This window comes from Harpia harpyja, chromosome 12, assembly GCF_026419915.1.
Source record: "Harpia harpyja isolate bHarHar1 chromosome 12, bHarHar1 primary haplotype, whole genome shotgun sequence".
NCBI lineage: Eukaryota > Metazoa > Chordata > Aves > Accipitriformes > Accipitridae > Harpia > Harpia harpyja.
Window position 1 is genome coordinate 40,122,919 of NC_068951.1, and position 23,881 is coordinate 40,146,799.

The 23,881-nt window shown below is 42.3% G+C and overlaps 1 protein-coding gene across 5 annotated transcripts in view; it reads right to left on the reverse strand.

Moving 5' to 3' along the window:
* Nucleotides 1-5,142: 5,142 nt before the first annotated feature.
* The window catches only part of LOC128149374 (multiple epidermal growth factor-like domains protein 6), a 202,392-nt gene continuing 183,653 nt past the window's right edge, over nt 5,143-23,881 (reverse strand). For 3 of the 5 annotated variants that reach the window (XM_052804504.1, XM_052804505.1, XM_052804503.1), the window contains 13 exons: nt 23,670-23,798; nt 23,026-23,151; nt 21,827-21,955; nt 21,469-21,597; nt 20,232-20,363; nt 15,422-15,550; nt 14,426-14,551; nt 13,617-13,745; nt 11,279-11,407; nt 10,833-10,961; nt 10,041-10,166; nt 7,474-7,602; nt 5,143-6,423 (listed from right to left, as the gene is read on the reverse strand). In XM_052804504.1, coding sequence (XP_052660464.1) covers nt 6,344-6,423; nt 7,474-7,602; nt 10,041-10,166; nt 10,833-10,961; nt 11,279-11,407; nt 13,617-13,745; nt 14,426-14,551; nt 15,422-15,550; nt 20,232-20,363; nt 21,469-21,597; nt 21,827-21,955; nt 23,026-23,151; nt 23,670-23,798 — 1,622 coding nt within the window. In that variant the 3' untranslated portion in view covers nt 5,143-6,343. Of the gene's footprint in view, nt 6,424-7,473; nt 7,603-10,040; nt 10,167-10,832; nt 10,962-11,278; nt 11,408-13,355; nt 13,746-14,425; nt 14,552-15,421; nt 15,551-20,231; nt 20,364-21,468; nt 21,598-21,826; nt 21,956-23,025; nt 23,152-23,669; nt 23,799-23,881 lie in introns of those variants that run through there. The other 2 variants (XR_008237622.1, XM_052804506.1) reach the window with 2 other exon arrangements.

Below are 23,881 nucleotides of genomic sequence, written 5' to 3' on the forward strand. Positions count from 1 at the left end.
ATGTGAGCACATGCCTTAAGCCAAGATGTTACATCTGGACTGGAAAAAACACCCAGTAGATGATGGCACGAAGCATTTTAAACATTAACTATAATATCTACACCACATGCAGCTTCTCAAGATGTTTTGCTGTCATCAGCTTACTAAAAGATAAAGATTTATTGGGCTATTACTGAAAAGGAAGCTAGATACTGCCAAATGGCATGGACAGTTAGATGACTAGTTGCTGACATCTTTATTCATATATAAAACAACACGACTGAGTTGTATTTTTTTTAACTACCATGCTTGAAGGAATCAACAAAGCAGCGCCTTATCATACAGAATTTTTAAGTCATTTTTAAACCATTCATGGGCTTTGGACAGGTTTGGGTTTTTTTTACTGTGTGTATACAGAATACTCTATTAGCACCCTGTGAACTTTTAGTGCTGACTAAAAGAAGAGATAAGCAGTGCTGGCCCCAGCCTGGTTTAACAGCGTCTGAAGATGCTGAGGGGACCATACCATGGAGCAGTGCTTTCTGGATCACAGTCACAAGATCACGCTTTTTCTGGTGCCATATATCTATTGCAGGCATACATGAACATTTCGAGTGCTGCAGAGACGTGGCTGTTTTACAGGTTTAAGACATAGATCAACGCTAACTCTGCGTAAATTGAGAATATTATAGTTTAATATTCCCATGTCTACCTTTTGATCAGCTATTAATAGCAATCATAGGGACTGAAAGGTTAGTGCAATAACATCAACAATTTCTTTGAATAGTTTAAATATTGCTTCTAACAAAGAAATTATTGAATAGGTTGCAACGATTATAGAACTATCTTTATAACATATGTTAAAAAGATGACAAACCAAATGAACTTAATTATTCTATTCCTTGTTGAAAACTCTATGAAAAGTGAAGTAAATCGCATACGACAAAATCCTGCAGTACTACAGAGCTTAATTTAAAATGTTTGCTCTAAAATTTAAAAATAAGTCCAAGCCTGTAGAGCTGTTCTCCCAGAAGCTAGCTAGCCATATCTGTCTTCTTTTTTTCTGACAGCTTGATATACTGTCCCCCCTTTGTTGCACATTTTGAATTCAATTTAGCATGCTACTTCCAATTAACCAGCACACACTTATTGCATTATTTGGCATTAAACAGGCACATGTGTTCCTTTAGCTCCTGCCAATGTGAGAAGACAATACCCTTAAGGTGAACCGAGCTATGCTGGGAAGCATCCAAGAAGGCTGATGGAAGCCCGCAGGTGTGCGGTTTCGAATGCTTTCAAAGTGCTTCATGCCCAAGTCTTCCAGAAACGTTACACTTCATAACCATCCTCTTCCAGCAAGATTGATGCTGTGTTTTGAATATTTCTAATACTCTGGAGTCTGAGTGCCAGAAACCTCTATTTATCAGGCTCGGTCACTGGACAAGTTGCTCTGGTCAGGGATCCTATATAAACCCATTTATGTATAGGCCATTATTTATTCTATACAAACTACTAAAAGCAGGTGTGAATTCGTGTGTTTGCTCTGAATGCGAATTAGTTCAACAGAATAAAGTTTCATCTGCAACATGAGCCTACTGCTTCAAGACTATCAATGAGGAGAAAACAAGAACAAGTTTTAATGACATGTTTATATAAAAAAGTCAGCATCCTTTTGCTATGATACGTGTACAACAGAAAGTACAGTACAGTTTTGAGATACATCCCACATATTCTTTGAAGAGGGATTACAAATTCACAAAGACATAATATTGCTATGCAAGTGCTTATTAAAAGCAATAAAAAGAACAGAATAAACAATTTATGCTCTACAAGTCTGAGATACGGTGTTTACTCCTAGAAATTGCTTTACACAGTGTTAGAATTTAAAGCTTTGACCCCACAAAAGAATTATTGGGCAGTCGCAGCTCATGCACAGAGCTGCTGCAGTCAGCCACAGGTCGACGTGCAGGAAGAGTCCTTCAAAAACTGGGGACTGAGAAAGTTTCTAGCCTAACTAGAAAAAAAATTAACGCAAGGATGGAAGGATGGAGGTTTCTTGGACCACCAGTTCTCTCAAGGACTCTTCCTAAGCTTTTCTTTGCTCTGATAAGAAGCTAAACTCTAACAGAAACGTCATTTGTCACTGTTAGATCAACAGTATGAAGCCACCATGGCTCCAAAAAGTGTCTTTGGCTCTTCTGGGAAGGACATAAAGGTATAATTTCCATGTTTGTCCCATTGGCAGCTCCTGATACTATGATGGTTATTACTTACACAAACAGAAACCTGCAGCCAATCAAAATAATATGGTTGGCAAGAAATCTGGGCAAACTTTAATAGCTATAGTTCTTCAACATAAAAAGGATAAAAGTAGAATAATAATTTTTGGCAGGGATAGCAGGGAATTTTTAAAATTCTGATTGTTTTCCTATGAGGATAGTGTTATAAATACTGAAGTCTAACTTAAAACATGTTCTGGTTTCATGAATTCACATTGAGTAAGATTCTGCTGGACCCACTGAGTTACACTCAACTCATTTCCACTCTTCTCAAACTGAAGTTATCTGGAATATACAACAAGGTAAGGGAGTGGGATTTGGCACAGAAACTGCATGGTCAAAGTAATTTAAATGTCTTTCTGAAAGGAGTTATCTGTGCACGCAAGTGTGTTGCAGTGGAATACACAGAGCACTCTTTTCAAGAAAGCATAATTAACTTCAGTCTTCTGGGAAATGGAGAGCCAAGAAAGGCATTTACCAAGTGGAAGATGGACATAAATTTAAATATAAAAGCCATTTTCACTGAAGTTTTCACTTTCATTTTCAACAAGCTCCAGTGCTATGTTCAGGACTGACAGTTTTTCACTGGAATCGGACAAAGCAAGTAAGCAAAGTTATATTATTTTAGTAGTAATTGAACTCACTTGCCACAAAATCAATCTCCAGAAAAACTAAGTTAGTAGCTTTTCCATTAAAAAGTACATGCTGTCTAATAAAGACCATTTTGTAGGCACAGAATTAGGTAAATCTGTTACTCTGCACTAAGGAGCAGCATCAAAACATATTAATGACATCACAAGCAAGTAAACTTCCTTAATTAACAGCTAATGACGTAAAGTTTTGGCCCTTCTTCTAGAAAACGACATCTTGTAAACATTTTCCCTGCCTTGTGAAAAAAGTGAAAACCTTCACAAATAGAGAACCAAGACAAGACATTTAAAACCACCCCATCAAAAGTAATCTTTTAATATGAAATATTTCATTTTTTTACCTTTATATGATGGTACTTTGTTTTGGAACAAGGTCATATGATCTGTTTAATGGCACTGAAGTGAACTTCTTTCCCCAAGGCAATAGCATAAAGAAGCTGAGAAGTATTCTGAAGGAGGAATGCATAAAAAAGACTATTGCATGTGAATGGTTTTGTATGAAGTGGCATTTTTGGATCTAAAAAAAAGTTTGCTGAAATATTTCCCAGGCAGATCTACTTGGGCCTCTAATTCATTGGCACAGGCTCAGTATCAGTCACTTAAAATATGTGTTTCATCATGTACCTAAAATTGTGACATTCTTTAAAAATACTTAATACAAAAATCTTTTATTTCCTTTATACTACATATTTACAATTCTATTATCAAGGTACTGTGGAAAATGTAAACAAGTATACACAGGTGTAAATAATATGGCTTGAGAAAGGCTTTCCCTTTGATTAGCTGCTCTAATCACCTATCAGTATACATAGATAAGACAAAACCAGTACATTTTATAAAGTGCTGTCAAACAGCAAAATATAACTTCTTGGGTTTTAGGTATTAGCTGCTGAGTAACCATACCAGTCATCGGGTGTCTTTCCCTAAACTGAAATGTCCGATGTACTGGAACGGGGAGAGTGGAGGGTCACTGAGGTAATGGGGGCTGACACAGTCGGGGCTGAGGGAGCAGGGTTTGCTCAGTCTTCAGAAGAGAAGACCAAGGGGAGGTATTGCTGCTGTCTTCGACTACCCCATGGGGGCTGTAGATGAGATGAAGCCAAACACTTCTCAGAGATGCACACTGAAAGGATGAGAAGCAGCGGACCAAAGTTGAAACTTAGGAAATTCTGATTAGAAACTAGGAAAAAAAAAAAGCGAGCATGACATTTTCACTGGGACAAGAGCTCAAAGAGGTGGTGGGATGTCCATCCTTGGAGCTATTCAGAACTCAACTGGAAGAATCTCTGAGCAACGCCATTTAACTTTGAAGTTGACCAGGCTTTGAAGAGAAGCCTGGACTTTTAGAGGTCTCTTACAACTTAACTTACTCTATGATTCTATGAAAAATCTTGAATATAATGCGATGCTTGGATTACTCCTGTAGTTTGGCTCTGCGGTAAATACATAGTTAAGATCAAAACATGTCAATTGCTTAACTTGGATCGTTCTTCTCCAGCAGTTGCTAAGATTATATCTAACTGTCTCATACGAGAGTTACCTTATCAGTTCCAGTTCAGTGAAATCGCCCCAAACTCACATAACTGTAGGATCAGACCCAGGCCATCACATCTCCAAAAGAACATTTAAAATGTCACAGCTGACAGTAAAGCCCTGCAGAGCGCCACACACTTCTAACTAGTTTTGGGACAACAATTTTGCCACATTTACATTGAGTAAACTTTCCAGCGACATTTATAGAGCTCTAAAGAAGAAATGACAAGGGATTAGCATTAGCCCCTGTGATTTTCTGGCTGAAAGCACGGTTGGTTAATTAATTTTGACACATTCACAAATATCTTTACCGTGTTTTGGATGACTTTCAATACTGATGAAGTGATGAATAACAACAATAAGACTTCCATGAAGCTTGAAAAATACCTACCAAACCTGTATTGCTTCCTATAGGTCACAGTTTGAATTAAACTCCCAGGTGAGCAAGCGTTGCGTGCTTCATACTGGACAGTTAATGACTACAGATGTGTTTAAGACCTGAGGTGAACCATGGGTTAAAACTGTTACTTCACCTATTCATTATCCAACTGCAACAGCAAACATCATCTTTAAAAATCACAAGTTAGCATCAATTATTGTCACTTTGTCTCTTCTAAGACAAAAACCTTCTCTTGCAGAGTTGCAGTTCGTTATGGTGTGCGAATGGTAGTGTGAACACAAGACCTGGAACTGCCTGGTCCTGACGCCCTTTAATAAGTGCACTTTTGATATAGTCAGACTCAAGAGGTTGTTACTACATAGATTTTGTAACTAACTCCTAACCTAAAGAGAGGTATAAAGAGGTACTCTGAAATCTTTTAGTCTGGTTAACTCAGAACATTAAAATAAAGAACATTATTTCTATATTATGACATAGTCCTATATTAAAGAACAACCTGTCTAAAAAGACAAAATAGCACCAAAATGTCTTTGTTCTATTAAGTGACCAACAGCAGCTGTTGAATTGTATCAGGACTTTTTAAAGCTGACTTAATCAAACTATTGTGCAGTAAAAGCACATTATAATCCTTTATATAAAGAACACAGAGATTATCTTTAAACATATATCCTTGCTTACTATCTGCTTCCTCTATCCAAGATATAACTCTTTTCTGCATTAGCAGGTACTGTTTGGTGAGAACTGCTGTGCAGTTTGACTCGACAAACCACCGAGAAACTCAACTGACGAGATGGGAGAACATAGAAAGCCACAAAAGTGTGACAGATGACACCATGCTCTTTGGAAGATGGTTTCAGACATATGCAAGATATAGATGGAGACCTTCCAATCAGTCAATCCACGCTAGCAATGTGGTACATATTCTTAAATTAATTAAAAACTTATCGAGGACTGTGGTGGATTCTTCTTCAGTTGCAAGTTTAAAATTAGACTGAATGCTTTTCTAGAGCACACAATGTTCTTCAAAGAGGAATTAATTTGGTGAATCCCACTAGTTTCTGTGCAATGTGATTTTGCAGTGAATCCATATTGGCTTCATAATCCGTGAAATGCTCATTAAACTTCATGCTGGTTGTCAAGCAGGTTCAGAAAGCCACTTATACGTGGTGTGGCTCACTGCACGTTGATATGTTACATACTGCTTAGCCTGATAGTCTTTGGAGCTGGTCTTATTAAAAGCATGTCCAAGCTTTCAAACAATGAATTATATTATATATCAGAAAGAATGTCCAGAGCAGATTAATGGAAGGGTAAGAGCTAGGAATAAATACATGAAACAGATTCAACTTTTTAAAAGGATCCAGCTACTAAATGGCCTCTGTAGTCTTCCATAAGAAGTGTGAATACTTCAGTACAATTCAAGCTGAATTGAATAGCTGTTTTCATATCCAAATTCAAATACCGTCTGTGCATATAAAACAGTTCATTTATTAGTCCAAATGTTACTGTTGTAGAACTCTTGGAAAAATATTCCCTCTTTCTTGAGTTTGTTCTTCATAAAAAGGAAGCTTTGGAGGGCCACCTAGAGAATTAAGTAGAAACACGGTTTCAGGTCTATATAACATAATACTGAAATATTATATAGATTATACAATTTACACTTAAATAATTCAATAAATTGTACTCTTCAAAAGAAGGTAGAGGACTAAGTTACACTGGCCTCCTCACAGAGGCAGAGAGCAGGCAAAACAATAGAACACCTCTCAAACGGAAGGTTCCCGAAGAGTTTCCTAAACTAAATGCAGAATCGTATGGTATCACCATCAAGCCAGTTGGTGATTAGTCTACAAGTGGGAGGCAACTTTCACTCAGTACTATATCTCATTAAGAGGAAAAAGTATCTAAATAAAAAAAAAAAAACAACCCAACCCCTTTTGTGATAGGGCGATGAGTGCTTTAGCACACTCACAAATCAATCCAAATCTATTTTCCAATCTTTTATCTGCTTGTCTGGCTTATCACATCTCACCATGCTCTTCAAAACCTGACACCTCTACAAAAAGTAAGCGAACGTGATGGCACATACAGCAAGAAAACCTCTTTATTCACCTTACAGAGGCTGTGGATATCAGCTATCTCGGGCAAGATTTCATACTGGCAGGCATAGAAGAGTGTATCGCTCTCCGGCACAGCTGTGCTGGAGGCAGCCTCGGGAATCCTTGAGCAGGCTGTGCAAGATCCCTGCAGCCTGCTCTGAGGGGAAATCACTGCACTGAGTCAGTTCAGCTTGGCCAAGACCTCACAACCACCTGGAACGACTCCTGGCATTTGCAGTTGTCTGCTGGCATTTGCACCATCAGGCGCCTAGACGTTTAGGAGGACAGCACGCACCAAATGCAACCCTTCCAAGCAAAGCTGCTGCTATCACAGGCTCTGAGTTTTTCACCAGAGGTGGAAATGCAGAATAGCTTCTGCCTCACACAGCCTGACGCAGAAACTGTGGTGGCTGCTGCTGAGCACCATGTTTGCGTGATGGGTTGACACTCCTGTCCAAACGGTCCACTGACCACCACCATAGTCGATGCATGATTTCTTCAACTAAGAAAGGCTGCACATCTGCAGCTTGTCTTACCTTCTTTGCAGGTTGGCCCCATCCACACGGCTGGGCATACGCAGTTCCCGTTGTACGGATTGCACTGGGATTTGCTGGCACACTGGCATCGCAGGGAGCAGTCGGGGCCGTACTGGTCTGACCTGCATTCTGGAAGGACAGAAGCATTTGGAAAAGGGTGAATGCTCCCTAGTAGTTTCCCTGTTCTCTGGGATCAGGAAGCTACTCAGACACCTACATCTGTTAACATTAAAACATGACATTTTGGAAAGCCTTGCAGTCCTCAAGTTTCATCTACCGCATGGTCTGCCCAAACTGTAGCCCAGCTGTCCTAAAGAAGTTCCCAGAATGGAAACCATGACTGGTGTAAAAACAGGGGTTGACAGCCCAACAGAAAAGATCTTGGGATCTGCTCAGGAAAGTTACTGTCAGCATCCTGGATCCACACTATCTTCTGCAGCTCTCCACTGCACGTCTTGGCTGTCTGCGTACACCAGCAGAGAGCCTTCACTCAAAGAATGTGAAATTGAAAATTAATCCATTTTATATATGCTCTTACATCTTACTCCGACTGCACAATTCTTCTGCCTCCTGACAAATTAAACTCGCAAAATGTCTCACTCCCAAACACAAATACATTTCTTACCTCACTGCAATTTTTTTATGCAGTCAGAGTACGGGCATGAAGGAAAAGTTAGCAGCAGGTCATAAGGCAGGGTGCTAAATACACTGTAAACAATAGCCCTCTCTCCCTCACCTTGCTAGAGAATACTGTAAATAATCAAGGCGCTTGCTTTCTCACACAAGCACCATTTAGGTAAATAAAAGCGCTGCCGAGCCCTGCATCAGCTGCAGCCCCAACACGTGGGAGAACTCTCCCTGTGCGCTCAGAGCTTGGCCTTTTCAATTAGGAAATGTTATGAGAAAAGGTCTCCTCAAACACCTCTGGACCTGATTTTCATTTATGTAATACCACATTTTCATGTTAATAACAATGTGTATTTAAGACATCTGTTTGAAAGTCTGCAATGTTAATTTACTACAGAAAAAGAGCGCCCATAAAAGTCTGTTATATTCTCTCTCTTTTTTTTTTTTAATTAACATTTTGCCTGTTTAATGGGTGCTTTACCAGAGTTCAAATTAAAATCAGGCCTTTTATCTTTATGGCTGCTGCACGGTCACAGCTGCTCACAGTTATATCACAGATGAACTGAGCCTAATTGAAAATAAAAATGCAAATAAAACCTACCCCATAACAGCTTTTCATGGATGGGGGCTACCCTAGCTGATTTAAGAAAAATAAAAATGACTCCTAGAGTTTGCAAGAAGCAAAACCTCCGTTTACATTTTTGGTGCTGAGCTTCCCCCTTGTGTTCCACTTCTGCCTAAAATTTCTCTGGAAAGGCCCCTGGATGCCCAGCGCCGTGCTTGCTGCAGGGGTGGCTGATGTCCCCCATCGGACCAGTGCCTGCAGACTGGGTGGCTTCGCTTTCTGACCACAGGACAGTGTGGAGAGGGAAGCAAATAATTTTCCATTTTAGTTTTGCAGGTTACACTAACACTTAAGCTCCCAGCAATTACTTTGCATTAATAACAGGCTGTTTAAAGCTGTTTCCTGCTCTATCCTAGAACAAAAGGAGAAATAATATTCCCTCACTGTGATTCGGGGGCTCAGGAGGATTATGGTTCCTGGTGGGAACCTCCAATAGTAGCACATGGATGTTCACTCCTTTTATCTTGTTTGCCACAGCATTAGGATCACAAATCTCTTCTTACACTTGTTTAAACCACTGCAATTCCTTTTACTCCAGTGATTACCCTAAATTTACTCTGTCATAACTGTGATCAGACTCTGGCTCAAGAATCTTGCCTGCCATTGCTGCCTCTCAGCCCTGCAACCATCTCATCAGGCTACAGCGGTAGGACTGGTTTTCCCTACAGGAGAATTTTCTCACCTATTTTTATACCCTTGTTACAAAATAATCCTGTTCTCATGGGCCAATCATTTCCCCAAACACACAGCCCAAGTGCCTGTGCTGCAAATGAGGGAATTTTATTTGGATTAAATGTTCCTGGACTACTGCTGAACCCCAGAGGCAGGCATAGCTGCTGCAGCTCCGCTACCCTCATCCGCAGGGATCCTGCCCTGCTTCCTGGCGAAGCAAACCCAGAGCTGGACATACTTTTGCATTGGTCTGAAAAGGGTCACAAATGTCTGTGTGACAAGACACACAGCAATTGTATCCCTTCATGCCCATTTGCACCCTCTGGAGTCTTCCCAACTACATCTGGAAAACCATGGTATATTGGTATATTCTTCACCAGCGTATGTTCTCCAAAACTCAGGGCGAATGACATTTTACAGCTGACCAGCTGGGTCAGTTTTCCTATCAGTGTATCAGTCTAAATATTGATTAAATCAAGAGGTACAGCCTGTTGATAAAGCTGTTGATAACCCGTAAGAGTGATTTGCTACAAACAATGTGTTCTTGAATACCGGTAAATGTCCTTTCACAGTTATGCTTAGACCAACAGGTCATATTGGTTTAACTATACATAGTCCAGCCCTTAGAAAGTATTACCCTTACCAACGTCACATTTGTCTCCAGTCTTCCCAGGTGGGCAAAGGCACTTCCCAGTCTCTGGATCACAAGGAGCTCCTCCACAGTCGCACCGGTGCCGGCACCTCTCTCCAAACCAGCCCCTGTCGCAGCCTGACAGCAAGAGCACTTTTTTAGACGCGCATTTGAATGGCAAGATGTACATTAGGCCAGAGTTTTTCCAGGATATCTCAGAGGAAAGCTCATAAACGCTGCATTGAAGCTAGCGTAAATGCCAAGTTTAATGAAGAATGAAACATAGTGGAATAGGCATAATATTTATATGAACTCTCCTTATGTCAGGTTCATCTAATCTAACCTACCAAAGGTATCTGTAAAACTGTCCCAGAAATGTAACTGGCACTTATTTTCATTTTTAATTAGAACTCTCTAGAAGACCATTCCATAACACTCAACAGGTCTGACATGCACCTATTTAATAATCTCATTTGGAGTTTTAGAATCAAAATTACAATCAGTAAAAGGGACTTATTTTTAATAAACAACATGTGGAACTCATTGCTGCAAGACATCATGGAGACCAGGACTTTCACTGTGTTAATTGGAACCAGATTAGTTAATTTCTAAGGAAATGAGAACACCCAGCTATATAACAGGTAAACAATCCCAAATCTAGTGGTTTGGGATATTCATAAAGCTCAAAATATGGAAGAAGTTGCTCTCAATCAAAAATTTGAGTAATGACATGGTTTTTAGGGGTTTTATTTTGTTTTTTTGTTTGTTTGTTTGTTTTCTTTTATGTCAGAGGGGTACAAGTACCTTTCTCGCAGTAGACACCTTGATAGCCCAACGGACAAATGCACTGTCCTGTCACCGCATCACAGCTCGCTCCATTTTTACAGGCACATGCATGAAGACAGCTTAGCCCATAAAATCCAAAGGGACACCCTGAAAAATGAAAGTATCAAATGAGGAAGGTTTATGAAGAAAAACATACATCCCTTTAAAATCCTCTGTATTGTTAGCTACGTTCCCTGGGAGCCAACAAAAAATTGTATTTACCGTTCACTCTAATAATGCCACGTGCTTTTAAACTTCTACCACCCCAGCATCAGAGGTATGCAAGTTAGTCACATCTGGAAGCAGCCGGGTGATCTGGGACACCCCAAAAATTTTAACTGAACTGGCGAGGTGTTTACGTGACTACTCCGAAGCCCATCATCCCATCACTGTTGGAGGAGGCTGCCCAGTGTGCCTCCACTTACTGTGCTCACAGGAGTGGCCGTAGTAACCTTCGGGGCACTGGCAGCAGCCCGTGAACCTGTCGCAGGTGCCGTTGTGCTGGCACGAGCAGTCCAAGCCGCAGCCAGACCCGTACTTCCCTGGGAGACATTCTGCTGGCAGGACACGGACAGAAAAACAGACAAACAACAACAAAAAAATCACTGACCTCACCCAGAAAAGCTCTTACGTGATAGCTTGTATAGCTGAAGTATGATGCCCATACAGTAAATTGCAGAGCCAAGGAGAATGTTTGTTATGAGGACACAGCATTTCTGCACAGCTATGATGCATTTACATACTTTGATGAGAAATCTTTTGTATTATATAGATGTCTGAACAGCAATTGCCTTGTACTTTTTATAGTCTACCTTTTTTAATTTGTCTCTTCATGTAGTCAGTGTTGTAAAGCCACATAGTAAATGGCATAAATGGTATCTTCAAATTTTTTTCTCTATCTACAGCAATATTTTCTTTCAGGCACTCAGAAAGTGTGAAAGAAAACACGAAGCTTTTCTTCCTCTGTGTTATCATTGGAGTTCACACTATTCCAATTCCTAATAAAACCCAGAGGATCTCTTTTTCACACATAGCAACAGACTTTCCATGTATAATGAGAATCTGCTTTTACAGAACCAAACACTTCTCAAATTACCGAAAGCCAAGTCATGCAAAAGTGACTGTGCCAATATAATTAACCTAGGCATCACTTCTGCATAAGTTAACTTCCCACTGCTGTGATAATTTGAATCTGGGCAGACCAACTTAAATGAGCGTGGCTGTCCAAATAATCAGATTCATAACTGCAAATGTCAGACAAGAGCTTTCAAGAACATCATATCTAATCACTAGAAAAAGGATGCCTGATTAGCTGCCTTTTTGATTTCGAGTCAAAACACACTCAAAACCACACTGCTGTGGAAATCAAGACTCAATCTTCCAATAACTTAGCGATCTCTGTCAAAAGATAAACAGTGAAGCTCTTTCTAGTGATATATCACACCACGCCTTATACAATGTGTGCATGTCTGCCTCCTGTGCTTGACTTCAGAGATGTTTTATCTAAGCACATCTCTAAGATACACCCACGATCCACTGCTCCACGTGGTGACACCTGCATGACCCTACTGAGGCTTTGCAACCCAAATGCTGCCTATGGGTGGTTACAGAGATTTCAGGGAACAGACAAACAGAGATGAACACAGGTGGCCTACGCAACATGAAGTTAGCCAGTTTTTGGTAAACTGCACTTTTTTAGTGCCTGTCCGCACTGGTATTCACATTGTGAGTGGCTCCATGTAGTTAGCATCGTTCCTTTTCTCCCGTCTCCTTCTCTGCACGCACGCATGCATGAAGTGGGTGTCTGGGTCTTCTCAGGTGCAAAGTGAAACAATTGCATCGAAGAATGTTGCTAAAAAAGTGTCAAGAACGACTAGTTCTTGGTAAAAATATGTATGGAGTTTGAGGTAGATATTCTACAGATGTCAGGGACAGAAAGGCTGTAAATGACGGCCTGGGAGTGTGTTGGGGAGATTGCACCATGACAGTTACGATGTAACGATGACATTTGTCTTGAATGTGAACTCAGAACTAACTACTCCGAACTAACTATTCATATTTTATACCAGTAAACTCATGGTTTCCTGAACGTTTAAGTCCATAACTATACAGATATCTCTTATCTAGAGAGAGAAATGGGAATGCAGAAATGCAGAATGACTTTTGGGAGATGAACAGAAGGAGAGACTTGGAAAGATTCTACTCTGGGCTGGCAGGAAGGTTCCTGCAGTGAAAACTGAGCTTATTCTGTTTAAATGTGCTTTGTCTTGTGTAAGGGAGAGCTGTCATAGCACGACAATCTCAATTGCTTTGGACAGATGTTGTCAGAACTGTACTAGCAGGGAAGTCAACACATGGGAAGTTCAACTGCAGTCCAATGTCAAAGGGAAGAGAATAACGAGAGAGAACATAACAAGAGAGGAGGGAGATGGAGGCTTCTGCTGACCTCGGAGGAGCATGTGAGAGAAGATACAAAACAATGTTCCCATGAACGAAGGAACACAAAAGTTGGACAGGAGAAGAAATAAGAGTCCGTGCAAAGGAATTTATGAGAGTTACAGAGCAGGACTCACGAGGAAACTTGTCTCTGAAAAAAGACCTAAAGCTCTAACTAGGGGCAGTTCTGCATGAGAGAAGCTACAGAGACGAGTGCAGCTGGGAGGGAGTCTACTTAAGCAAAGGCTGTCCCCTTTTGTGGGTCTGTAGACACTGCAAACTGCTGCTTGAATGTACACATCCACTATCACCAAAGCAGAAAATTACCTTTCTCGCACGATCTTCCTGTCCAGCCAAGGCCACAAGTGCAGTTGCCATCCACGTGGTCACAGATACCACCGTTCTGACAGGTACATGTCAGGTGGCAGTTGGGGCCATATTGTCCCTGGGGACACACTACAGAGAATTAACAAAGTTTGAAAAAAAAATAAATTAGCATCCCAAAAAAGGATGAAGGTGACAGGGAATAAATACAAACACATGCTCCCCACAGAGTATCCCTGGTGTCTCCCGAGGGCTGTGGGACACTGTACTCCGTGCTTATTAGCAGTTTCATCCAAACACTCTCTGTCTCGCCATATCTCCTCACTTGGCTTCACTCCACGTTTACTCCTCTTGCTCTCCGCCCTTTGTCCCATCTCTCAACTCTTCCTCTTCAGCAAATCCTCTCCCTTCACTTTTTCAGCTCAAGCAACTTGCTTCTAAATTTAGCCCCATCCATCCACAGCACCCTCACCCTGCTCACGTCGTGTGGTACAAACTACCCTTTTCCCCATCTTTACGTTCTGTTTGGACTGCAGTCTCTGAAAGGAGTCACTTCAGCTTTGCGGAGAAACCAGTGCAATGGTACCAAGTGTGGTGGAGCAAAGCGGTGAGATGCGGACAGGAGACGGGGCCAGGATAAAGACAGGGCGATGGAGCGGAGAGGGACAGGGGCCGAGTACAGCAAACCGCAATGTTATCAAGCGACCGCATTGGGAAACACAGTTATAAACAATGTTTGGCACCGAGTTTTATTTGCTGGTGGTTTTAAGTGTCACCAACTGACGAGATGACCTTGGGTCCCGCTTTGTTACCTTGCTGACAGCTGGGTCCCATTTGGCCGGGAAGACAGGTACACTTGCCAGTCCGTGGGTCACACTGACCTTTACCACATGCACAGAACAGGGTGCAGTCCTTCCCGTATCGGTTTTCAGGGCAAGCTGAAGGAAACGCAGACTTTTGTTAAACACCCTGGGTATCCAATGCCAGTTTTCATTTTTAACATAGGCAGGATCTTATAGGTAGAGTTGGCTTCATTTTTATTCCAGCTAATATGCTTCAAAGCAACAGCTATGAAACCAAAATCCATCCAAAGTCATGACTGCTTCTTCCTCTGAAACTTTACTTGAGGTTATAAATACAATCCATGGTTTCACATGGAACATTTAGTGGGTTTCCTACCAAAAAGGTGAACGTACAACTGAAATATCAGCTGCTCATCCTTCCAGCTAAAGACATCTTTCCTTCCTTAATATTGATGCTGCCCTATGCTGAAGAGCAAAGCTACAGGCTACTACACATTAAAACATCGCCTTTCTGTGTGAGAGAAAACTTCAGAGAGATCATAGCTTTGGAAATAGCACAGGCATTCAGCCACACAACTTAGCTCTGAAATACAGAAGTAAGAGTAGGGTTGCCATGGAGTCTTTACCAGTTTTGCCATGACAAAACTTGATCTTTTTCCCATTTATTGAAACTAATGGCACCATAGTGTGAAGCAAAATATTGAGATAATTTCTCAACCTAGAAATTTTGGACAGGAAGAAGGAACTTGAGCAATTCATGCTGAGCTGGCTCTAGAAATAAATTTGGGCAAGCAGGTTGTAATCCTGGGATGAGTGTCTTTGCTTCTACACATGCAGAAGAGAGAGAAAATATTTTGCAAGAGATTTTTTTACAAAGCTGGAATCCTGATTTACAATTCAAGGAGGAGGTAGCTGGGATCTTTCTGTTTTTCTACTGACAAGCTCTTATGCAGGTTATTCTCTCTGCTGTTTTTTGAAAGAAGCAGAACATGAATGTTGGCTTACTTTTACTACAGTCGGCTCCAATGAAACCAGGCGCGCAATCACAAGTTCCTGACGCAGGGTCGCACTGGCCTCCATTCATGCATTTACAGGGGGTTTGGCAGTTTGAACCGTAAGTACCTTTTGGACACCCTGTTTTAAAAGAACAAAATAGCAATTAGGCTATGTTGCTACTGGGGCCATTGCATCTCATGTCATAAGCACTTTGTTGCTTTCAACCAAAATCGGCTTTTCATTTTCTAACTCTATTCCCTTCTAGAGGGCCAGGAGTAGGCACTGACAAGCAGATGGCACTCCTTGGGGCAGCAAGGCAGCGCTGACTTCCAATGTCAAACCCCTGGACAGCCAGACCGACTGCTGCTGCCGACCCTGGTCCGACTGCTCCTGGCTCTGCCTGCTCTTCCCATTCCTCCCACGTAACGGTAGCAAGAAAAGCGAGCCCCATTCTTTAGAGGTTTTTCCTCTTGGATTTCTGTTCCAAGTCAACCTGTTCCCCCTTTCCGTCCTATGGCAGAGATGGAGAGATGGGGCCCTGGTCCCTCTTCCTTTGGGCAGCAACAGCCTGGTTTGCCTGAGACGGTGAGCAGCTGTGAGCCATCTCTGCCCCTTTTAGCAGTCATTTTAGCTGACCAGTTATGGATACTGGGCCAGGTCTCATCTTTTAAAAATGTTGAAGAAAGTTTATTTCCTTTATAATCTACTCTTTCCCTCCAAACTGGAGCTGGCATTGCTCTGGCACATCTAGCGGGCTGCGGATGGAAGACTATGAAAATATGCATGTGACAATAGCACGAAATTTCACAAGACACCTTCTCAGAAGATAGATACAGAAGAGAGATGGTTTAAATGCAAAGCCAGAAAATTCTCCAGATGAAAAAAAAACAAAGCAGCTGTATTTTGTAATAACCTGAAGAAACATTAGACCTGGATGGATTGCTGAGCCAGTGTTACATGGCAATGAGCTGTCCATGAAGAGGTTTTCCAGGTGGTAGTGAGTATTTCTGGTTTCTTTTTGGACAGCTAATGTTGAAGGAGAGCTGAATATGAGATGAGAAAGACGTGAATGCATCTGCCACGCTTAGCTCATGTCTTCAAGATGCTCTTTAGAGTGATGGAGGCTGGAACTGAGGAAAAGAGCTGGGCAGAGGTGCTAGGCACGTGCCTTCGTGTGTCAGGGTTGCCTCCAGCGTGCCACCACTGAACTCTAGAGATGCAGGTTATTCTCCTAATTTTCCAGTGTTTTCCAGTGAAGAGGGAGAAGCTGGTGTTTTTAAAGCCACATGATCACTGCTGAACAGTTCCACTAGTGCTACTACCACTAACATGCCATTTCTTTGCTCCTTCCTTCCTTCTCTTCCCCTGGCAAAAGAAAAGCCTATGGCTACTTTGGAAATCTGGTTGAATATATATTTGCACATGTCTCCAAGCAACAGATCTCTCACAATCTGTGCATAAATAACTTTATATATTTTCTTTCTTTTCTGAAGGCATGAAAGCATGGTCTGAAGTGGCTGGAGAAATCTCTGGATTTTTTGAACTGTTCAATAGAGGGGGAGAGCTTATGGTGAAGCTTTCAAGGGATGCCTTTTAAAATAAAACTGAAAATTGGCTTCCGCTCAAACCAGGATAGCAAATCATCAGGACTAAACAGATACACACTTTTATAACAAGCAGATACTCTCCCCAGCCATTCTCAACCACGGCTTCTTCTCAATGAATACTTCGTCATCAGTGCTTCCATCTGTCAGTACAGAAAAATCTGTTTCATGTGCAAACCCTGGCACCAAGGAGTGAGCCCTGCAACATCCATTTCATTTCCACCAAGGCATGAAGTTAAGGACACACCCAGATTCAATGATTTAACTGGACTCTAAGTGAGTTTCTCTTCTCCTCCTCCCTTTCCTTTCAGTCATAATTTGGCTTTTCTCTTTTTTTAATTCTGTTTCCCACACTCCTAAACATGTTGCTTCTCCCTGGCAAAGCTTTCAGAGTTGTTCCTCAGCTCAAGACTAGAAAGAGATGCTTCATTACTGAAAGGGATGCAGTAATTCCCTCCTTACCAATTTATTTACCCTTGAAGCATTTTATTTATTATGGTTCAACAGGGAGCAGCACAAGCAGGGCAAACACATCAGCTGCAACGTTCACGTGATCATTAACAAGGCCATCTCATCTGTTACTACTTTGCAGAAGAACTTCTATGCAGATAGCTAGGGCAATTTACACAGTGTCCTGCCATTTAAGTAGGCTCTGCCTTTATAAAGAGGGTTAGCCTCTAACCACCAGTTATCTCATAAAGACATTTTCTAATTTAACAGTTTCCTGTGCATCTGACTTATGTTTTTCTGAGAATGGCAGGAGCAGCAGCCAGATTTCTAACTCATTTCTTGATTTTTTCCTTCTGGTTTGGGTGGGTTCGCCATGACCAAGAGCTCCTAAATCTTTTCGTACCAACTGCATACGCTAGGGCTTTTCTTACCAATGTTATTAATTGCATTTTCAAAAAAATCACTTCTGAAGCATACTGTTACCTACAGCTTGAAGGTGAAGCTGGTGAGATCTTTCTGGCTCAGGGTTCACCCAGCCCGGTAAATGTCACAGAGACATAGCATGGGATTTTTTTTATCCATTACAACACCACTTACTGCTTTTTATTCATAACTCCACTCAAGTAGATCTGTCCTCCACCGAGTTATGGACAATTGATGGGAACCTTATTGCTAGTTTGTCTGCTTCCTTTGGATCCTGCCAAGAGACTGTTTCAGCTCTTCACTCCAAAATTTGAGAACATGAAAGCCTCGTTGCTCTTGGCTCCTGGAAATTTGACTTCCCAGCCAACTACACCTTTTATAGATACTTTCTTGAACCTTTTTTCACAGTACTATAAATATAGCAATAGTTGCCAGAAACTGTTTCCAGCAGCATCCAACCACATGTTGACTGGACTGAAGCCCATTTCACGTCTTTGGGAGCGGCTCCCTATGCTGTTTTTAATATTACATTGAAAGCTTCTTCATCCTGGAGCAGCCCCAGTTCTCCCTGTAGTGAGGACGGCAGGAACATGGAGTATTCCCACCAAAGTCACGCTAGCTATCCTTGGTTATCAGACAGTCACTTCAGAATCAGGTCCACAGTCTCTCACTCCACTGACCTAAACCTAAAAATAACTCCCACTTAAACTGTTTTCCTTCCATTTTTGTGTCTGTCTGTGCAATGGTCAGAGTGGCATAGGGGAGAATAGGAAAAAAACTCCTCATAGATGCAAGACAAATGTTCTCTGTGAATCTCCACCATTCCATTATCTCTCCAGTAAACATTTAACAAAACTATATTTATTAAGTGAGAATTTGCTGTGCAAGATACTGTGTATTTTTTGGAATCTAAGAGAACACAACGCCATGAAGGCTCATGTCTCATATGCTACAGGTTTAACCCTAGCTACACAGAAGTCCGTGCCAAAATCCCCTCTGAATGCAACGAAACGTAGACTTCATTTTGTAAGTAATTTCTTTTATATCAGAACTTCAGTGTAATTACTAATGTTTTAAATTTTAAAATTCTGAAATTAAATCTTAAGGATCTAAGCAAGCTCGAGGACATTTACTATAATCTATAGAGATTTGGTACTATGCTACACGCACAGGTAATCACTACTGAAAGATTGCTACATAAAAGTAATAGGCTAACCATGATTAAGTCTTTTAAAATGATACTGTTAAATAGTTGATCTCCACTACTGCTCTGCTATAATATTTATTATAATGTAATGTATAATGGATCCAGATGGCTCTAGCCGAGATGTTGAAGGCCAGATTTCGATCTCGCTTACAGTGAGAACTGATGTACAAAGGAGGATAGAATCGATCCTTACATTTACATTTAAAAGAATAACTTGTGATGACATGATGGTAATACAAATGCCTGTCTCTAAAATGAGCCTCTCTCCTATTTCTACTCGAGGAATAAAGCACACGTTTAACCCTTACTATAGCCACATACATTGCAGCTGGCCTTTGTATCCAAATTGTCACCCAAAAAAGCAAGCAAACCAAACAGAGCTGTACTGGATTTCTAAGAAAGAAAAATAAGCATTTACCAAAGAAAGAAAGACTGAGCTTGAAAGATGACAGTTTTGGTTTTTTTTTTTTTTAAATGAGACTATTACAAGCCATGGAGTAAGAACAAGATTAAAGTTGTAAATAAAAAGGTAATTATCTGTCTCCTTTATTGGATACTTTGGTATATGTTTCTTATCAGTTGCCACATTCCACCAGAAACAACTTCACAGATGTCCTAGAACACTGGCATGAAGCATGTGGATCAGGGAATATTTTTTATGATGGAGCGTTCGGCCAATTGGCACGCTGTCCTCTACACTAGTCACCATTTTTCAATCCAGAGTAACAATTTCTTTTAATTTGATTGTTCCTCAGAAGGCCCGACAACTTAAGTGACTTTATGAATCACTTAGATTTGTTGCCAATTGCAGCTTGTTGTTTTCTAATAACCATTTGTCCTTACTTGAGCACGCAGAGATTTCGGGAAGTATTTTGGCCTAGGTATTTGGAAATGAAGGAGCTACACAATATCCAGGTGTCGCTGAAGATGAGAGGTAAATGCAGAGAACGATACTGATATTCTTCAGCGTGGCAATAATACAGGTATTTTTGTTATCGTAAATTAACCCAACCTACGCTTGTTTTATCTCAGTCAATGCTGAAGGTACTGACACAGATGAACTCAAAGCACCAGCACAGGCTTCTGCCTAACTTGGTCCTCGCTCAGAAAGCGGGCAGCCCACAAAAATACTCACGGAGGTTGCAGCGGGCCCCATAATACCCCGGGCGGCACACACAGTCGCCGGTCACCGGGTGACATTCCTCATTCTCGGCAGAGCACTGACATACTCGGTTACAGTTCTTACCATACGTGCCCGGTGGACAAGCTTGGGAAAGAGGAAATGTAAACCAATAAATTAAATTTGTCTTGGTAAATATAGCACTCAAACAAAGAGCGAGCTCAAATTTATTAAATAAAATCCCTGCCTACAGAACGACGCTCCCCTCTGGGACTTTGGATTTATTACATTTACTTGGGGGTTACTTCACTGCTTGATTTTGTTTTGTTCAGTCAATTTGTGCCCAACTGTCAAGGGCCAGATACAATTTTCTTGTCACTAGAAAAAATCATAGGGAAATGTCAGGTAAAATTGACTAAAATAACAGCATAATTCACAAGGAACCAGGCGTGTGGATAAAGACATTCTAGCTTTTGCAGGGAATTTAAACTTGCAAAGCTGCTGTAGCACCAACATCTTCACAGGTTTCATTTTGCCTGTTGACAGCCACATTGCCTACAGGTTTTGGACTTTCCACATCTAATTCTCACAGCTCACTTCCATTAAGTTGCCCTGGTTGTGGGTCAGGATTTAGAGTCTTTTAGTGGAGGATATGGGACACCGATGTCAATTCTTTTAATTCTTTTTTGGTGGTGTTTTTCTTTTTGCTAAAGCAGCCCTCAGGCAAAATGTAAGGAAGAACAAAGTCAAAATTAGGCAGCCGGGGTCACAGAATGAGCCTCCTTTCAAAGACAGCTCCAGGCGGCCAAACTCAATGCTGAAGACAAACCAGATAATGACAATTCCATGAGCTCTGACAGCGGGAAGAGACAGTCTCTCACAGCGACAAAGCCAACAGAAAGCAGAACTGCTGCTTTACCCACGGCACAGCGATGGCCACGGGCTGAAGCCGGGCTCCGCTGGCACCTCCTCAATCTTATTTTGATCCAGTTTAGCCCCCAGCTGCTCCCTGCCAGCCTGAGAGCTGCAAAGCTAGAGAGGGCAAACCCCGCCAGCCCAAACTGCGCCAGGCACAGAGGCCAGAACCGACCAAACCGTTTGGGTGAGTGACAAGCAGCCCTTGTCCATCTTCACTGCTGTGAGGCTGCTGTCTCCTCCCTCTTCAGGCATTATATCGTCAGGTTTTTACTTAAGAAATTAATTTCTTAATTAATTTACAAGGGAAGTATTTGCATTCTTATAACAGACTTACTTTTCTCACAGCCGTAGCCGGTGAATCCCGGAGGACAGCCGCACTCGCCCGTCAGGTGATGGCAGGGGGTACCCACGGGACACCGGCACCGCTGGGCACAGCCCGTGCCATAGCGGCCGGGCAAGCAAGCTGCAACGATGCAACCAGTCCTCGTCAGGGCGTGGGGCAGGGGCCAGGCAGGACGCTGCAAAGCTACCCCCCCTCCACTGGATCTGCTGCACCCATCCCCGGTGAACACTTCCAGACCGACCCCACGGAGCAACACAGGAGTGAAAGGATCCTGTCACCAGGTCTGGACCCGGGAGGAATGTACACAGTGACCTGAACTTCCCTCCGTAAACGCCCAGCAGACACTCACGTTTGTCACAGTGCCTCCCTCGCCATCCCTTTTCGCAGTGACATGCTCCAGTTTGATGGTGGCAAGACAAGCCGTGCACGCAGTCACATTGCTCCTCACACTGCTTGCCAAAAAATCCCGGGGGACAGACTGTGAGGAGAAGCAGAGGGTGTAAGGGTTCTTCCTGCTGCACAGAAAGCATCCGTCATTGGCAAATGAGCCAATATTGTTCTTCTTGCACATGGCGATGTATATTTAGAAGGCTGCATGCCCAGGAAATATCATTGAAAGAGAATATATGAAAAATATTAAAAGCATTTAGCATTGGCTATTAATGAGTCTGCACATGGAAGTTTGCAAAGACTTAGTCCTAGTCTAGAGCACAAATCCAGATGGTGTCTATAGAGAATGCAATGTCATTCACTTTTACACAGTTACGCATAGACAAAGGGACAGCTCTTTGAACAGTGAAAATACACTGTGTCCACGTGTACTGCTTTCCACCTCACAGGTCTCTGCAAAGTGATCAAAGAGAAAGCGAGGCTTGAAGAAAAGGAAGGTGGGCACTGTGAAGGCTTTACAGGTCACACTAGTGGCTGAGGCTTTGCAAGTCCTCAGCACCTCAGGGGACATCAGAAAATTGCTTGTGGCTTACGAAAATCACAGCACCTCAGTAGCCAAGCTGAAAGCACATTTCAAGTCATCTGATATCTACCGTTTATAAGATTTCTATTTCAGGGATTTACACGGCTTTAAAAATTCCAGACAGCTATGTCAAATCTGGGCAATCTGGTCCACATGCAAAGTTGGTACAATCTGAACCATTACAGTCCAATTTGCTGAGCTCCCCTCAATGACCCACTGAGATGCAGCAGCATGTGGCTGATCTGGCAAACTCTCCTTATAACTCACTCCCTTTTCTATGTTCTTCCTTGTACCCATAAGGTAGAGAAATACCTTAATTTTCTGAGCAGGCAAGGAACAGAACTAGGAGGACATAAAATGATTTGGACAGGGGCATGTATTTGTGGTCTGGCAGAGACCTGCTGTGGGGCTCCTGAGACATGGTGAGCGCTCACACCAGCATTATTTCTTATTAGCCTACAGAATACTGGAAAATTAAGATACAAAGTAGAAATGGACTTCATATTGTGAAAGCAGAAATGACTGATTGCAGAAGAGAGCGTTAAAACAGCATCTGCAGAAGGAACTGCCCTTACCAACATCACAGCGGTCCCCAGTCCAGCCGGCGTGGCAGATGCATTTCGCTGAGTGCTGGTCACAAACCCCATGGTGGCAGCTACAGTTGTGCTCACAGCCCTCTCCGTACCTCCCGTCCCCACACTCTGAAAAGAGAGGGGGAAGACTGACGGGGGGCCAGGTTGGAGAGGCTCCAGGAAGAACACACTTATGCCTCTGAAATATGGTGAGCCACCTAAGCTGGTCCCCAAAACCTTCAGTGAGGGAGATTTTGAAGCCTCCCTTGACAAAATTCTCTAGAAAGACATTGTTTTGCCATTGAAGAATTTCTTCTGGTTTTGTTTTTTTCTCTTCAAATTGAGTTTATTAGCTATTTTCCCGCTCCCCAAGGGACAGAGAATAGCTTATTCCTCTCCTCTGTCCAGCAAGTTTCTAGCACCACAGTACATTCAAGTGCCAATACCGTATCTCCCCTCAGTGTTCTCATCCCTTACTAAACCACCCCAATTTTTTCAACCTCTTCATACCCAGTGCTCTCCAGCCCTCTGCCCCTCCACTCTCTTTTTTCTGGGCTGTCTCCAACCAGACCTCGCCAAGAACTGAATTTCCTTGCAGAGCGACTGAAACGAGGTGCTGGAGGGGTGGAGGACACGTCGAGACTCACCCAGCTCACACGCTATCCCCGTCCAACCCTGGGGACACAGGCACTCGCCCGTCACGCGGTCACACGTCGCCTGGCCGTGGCAGACGCAGCGCTGTAGACAGTTTGCACCATACCATCCAGGAGGACAGGCTGCGAAGAGGAGGTAGGACAAAAGCCTTCCATGAAGAAATGCAGGAGAAGGACGCAGGTTAAACACAACCTTTCCCACCTTA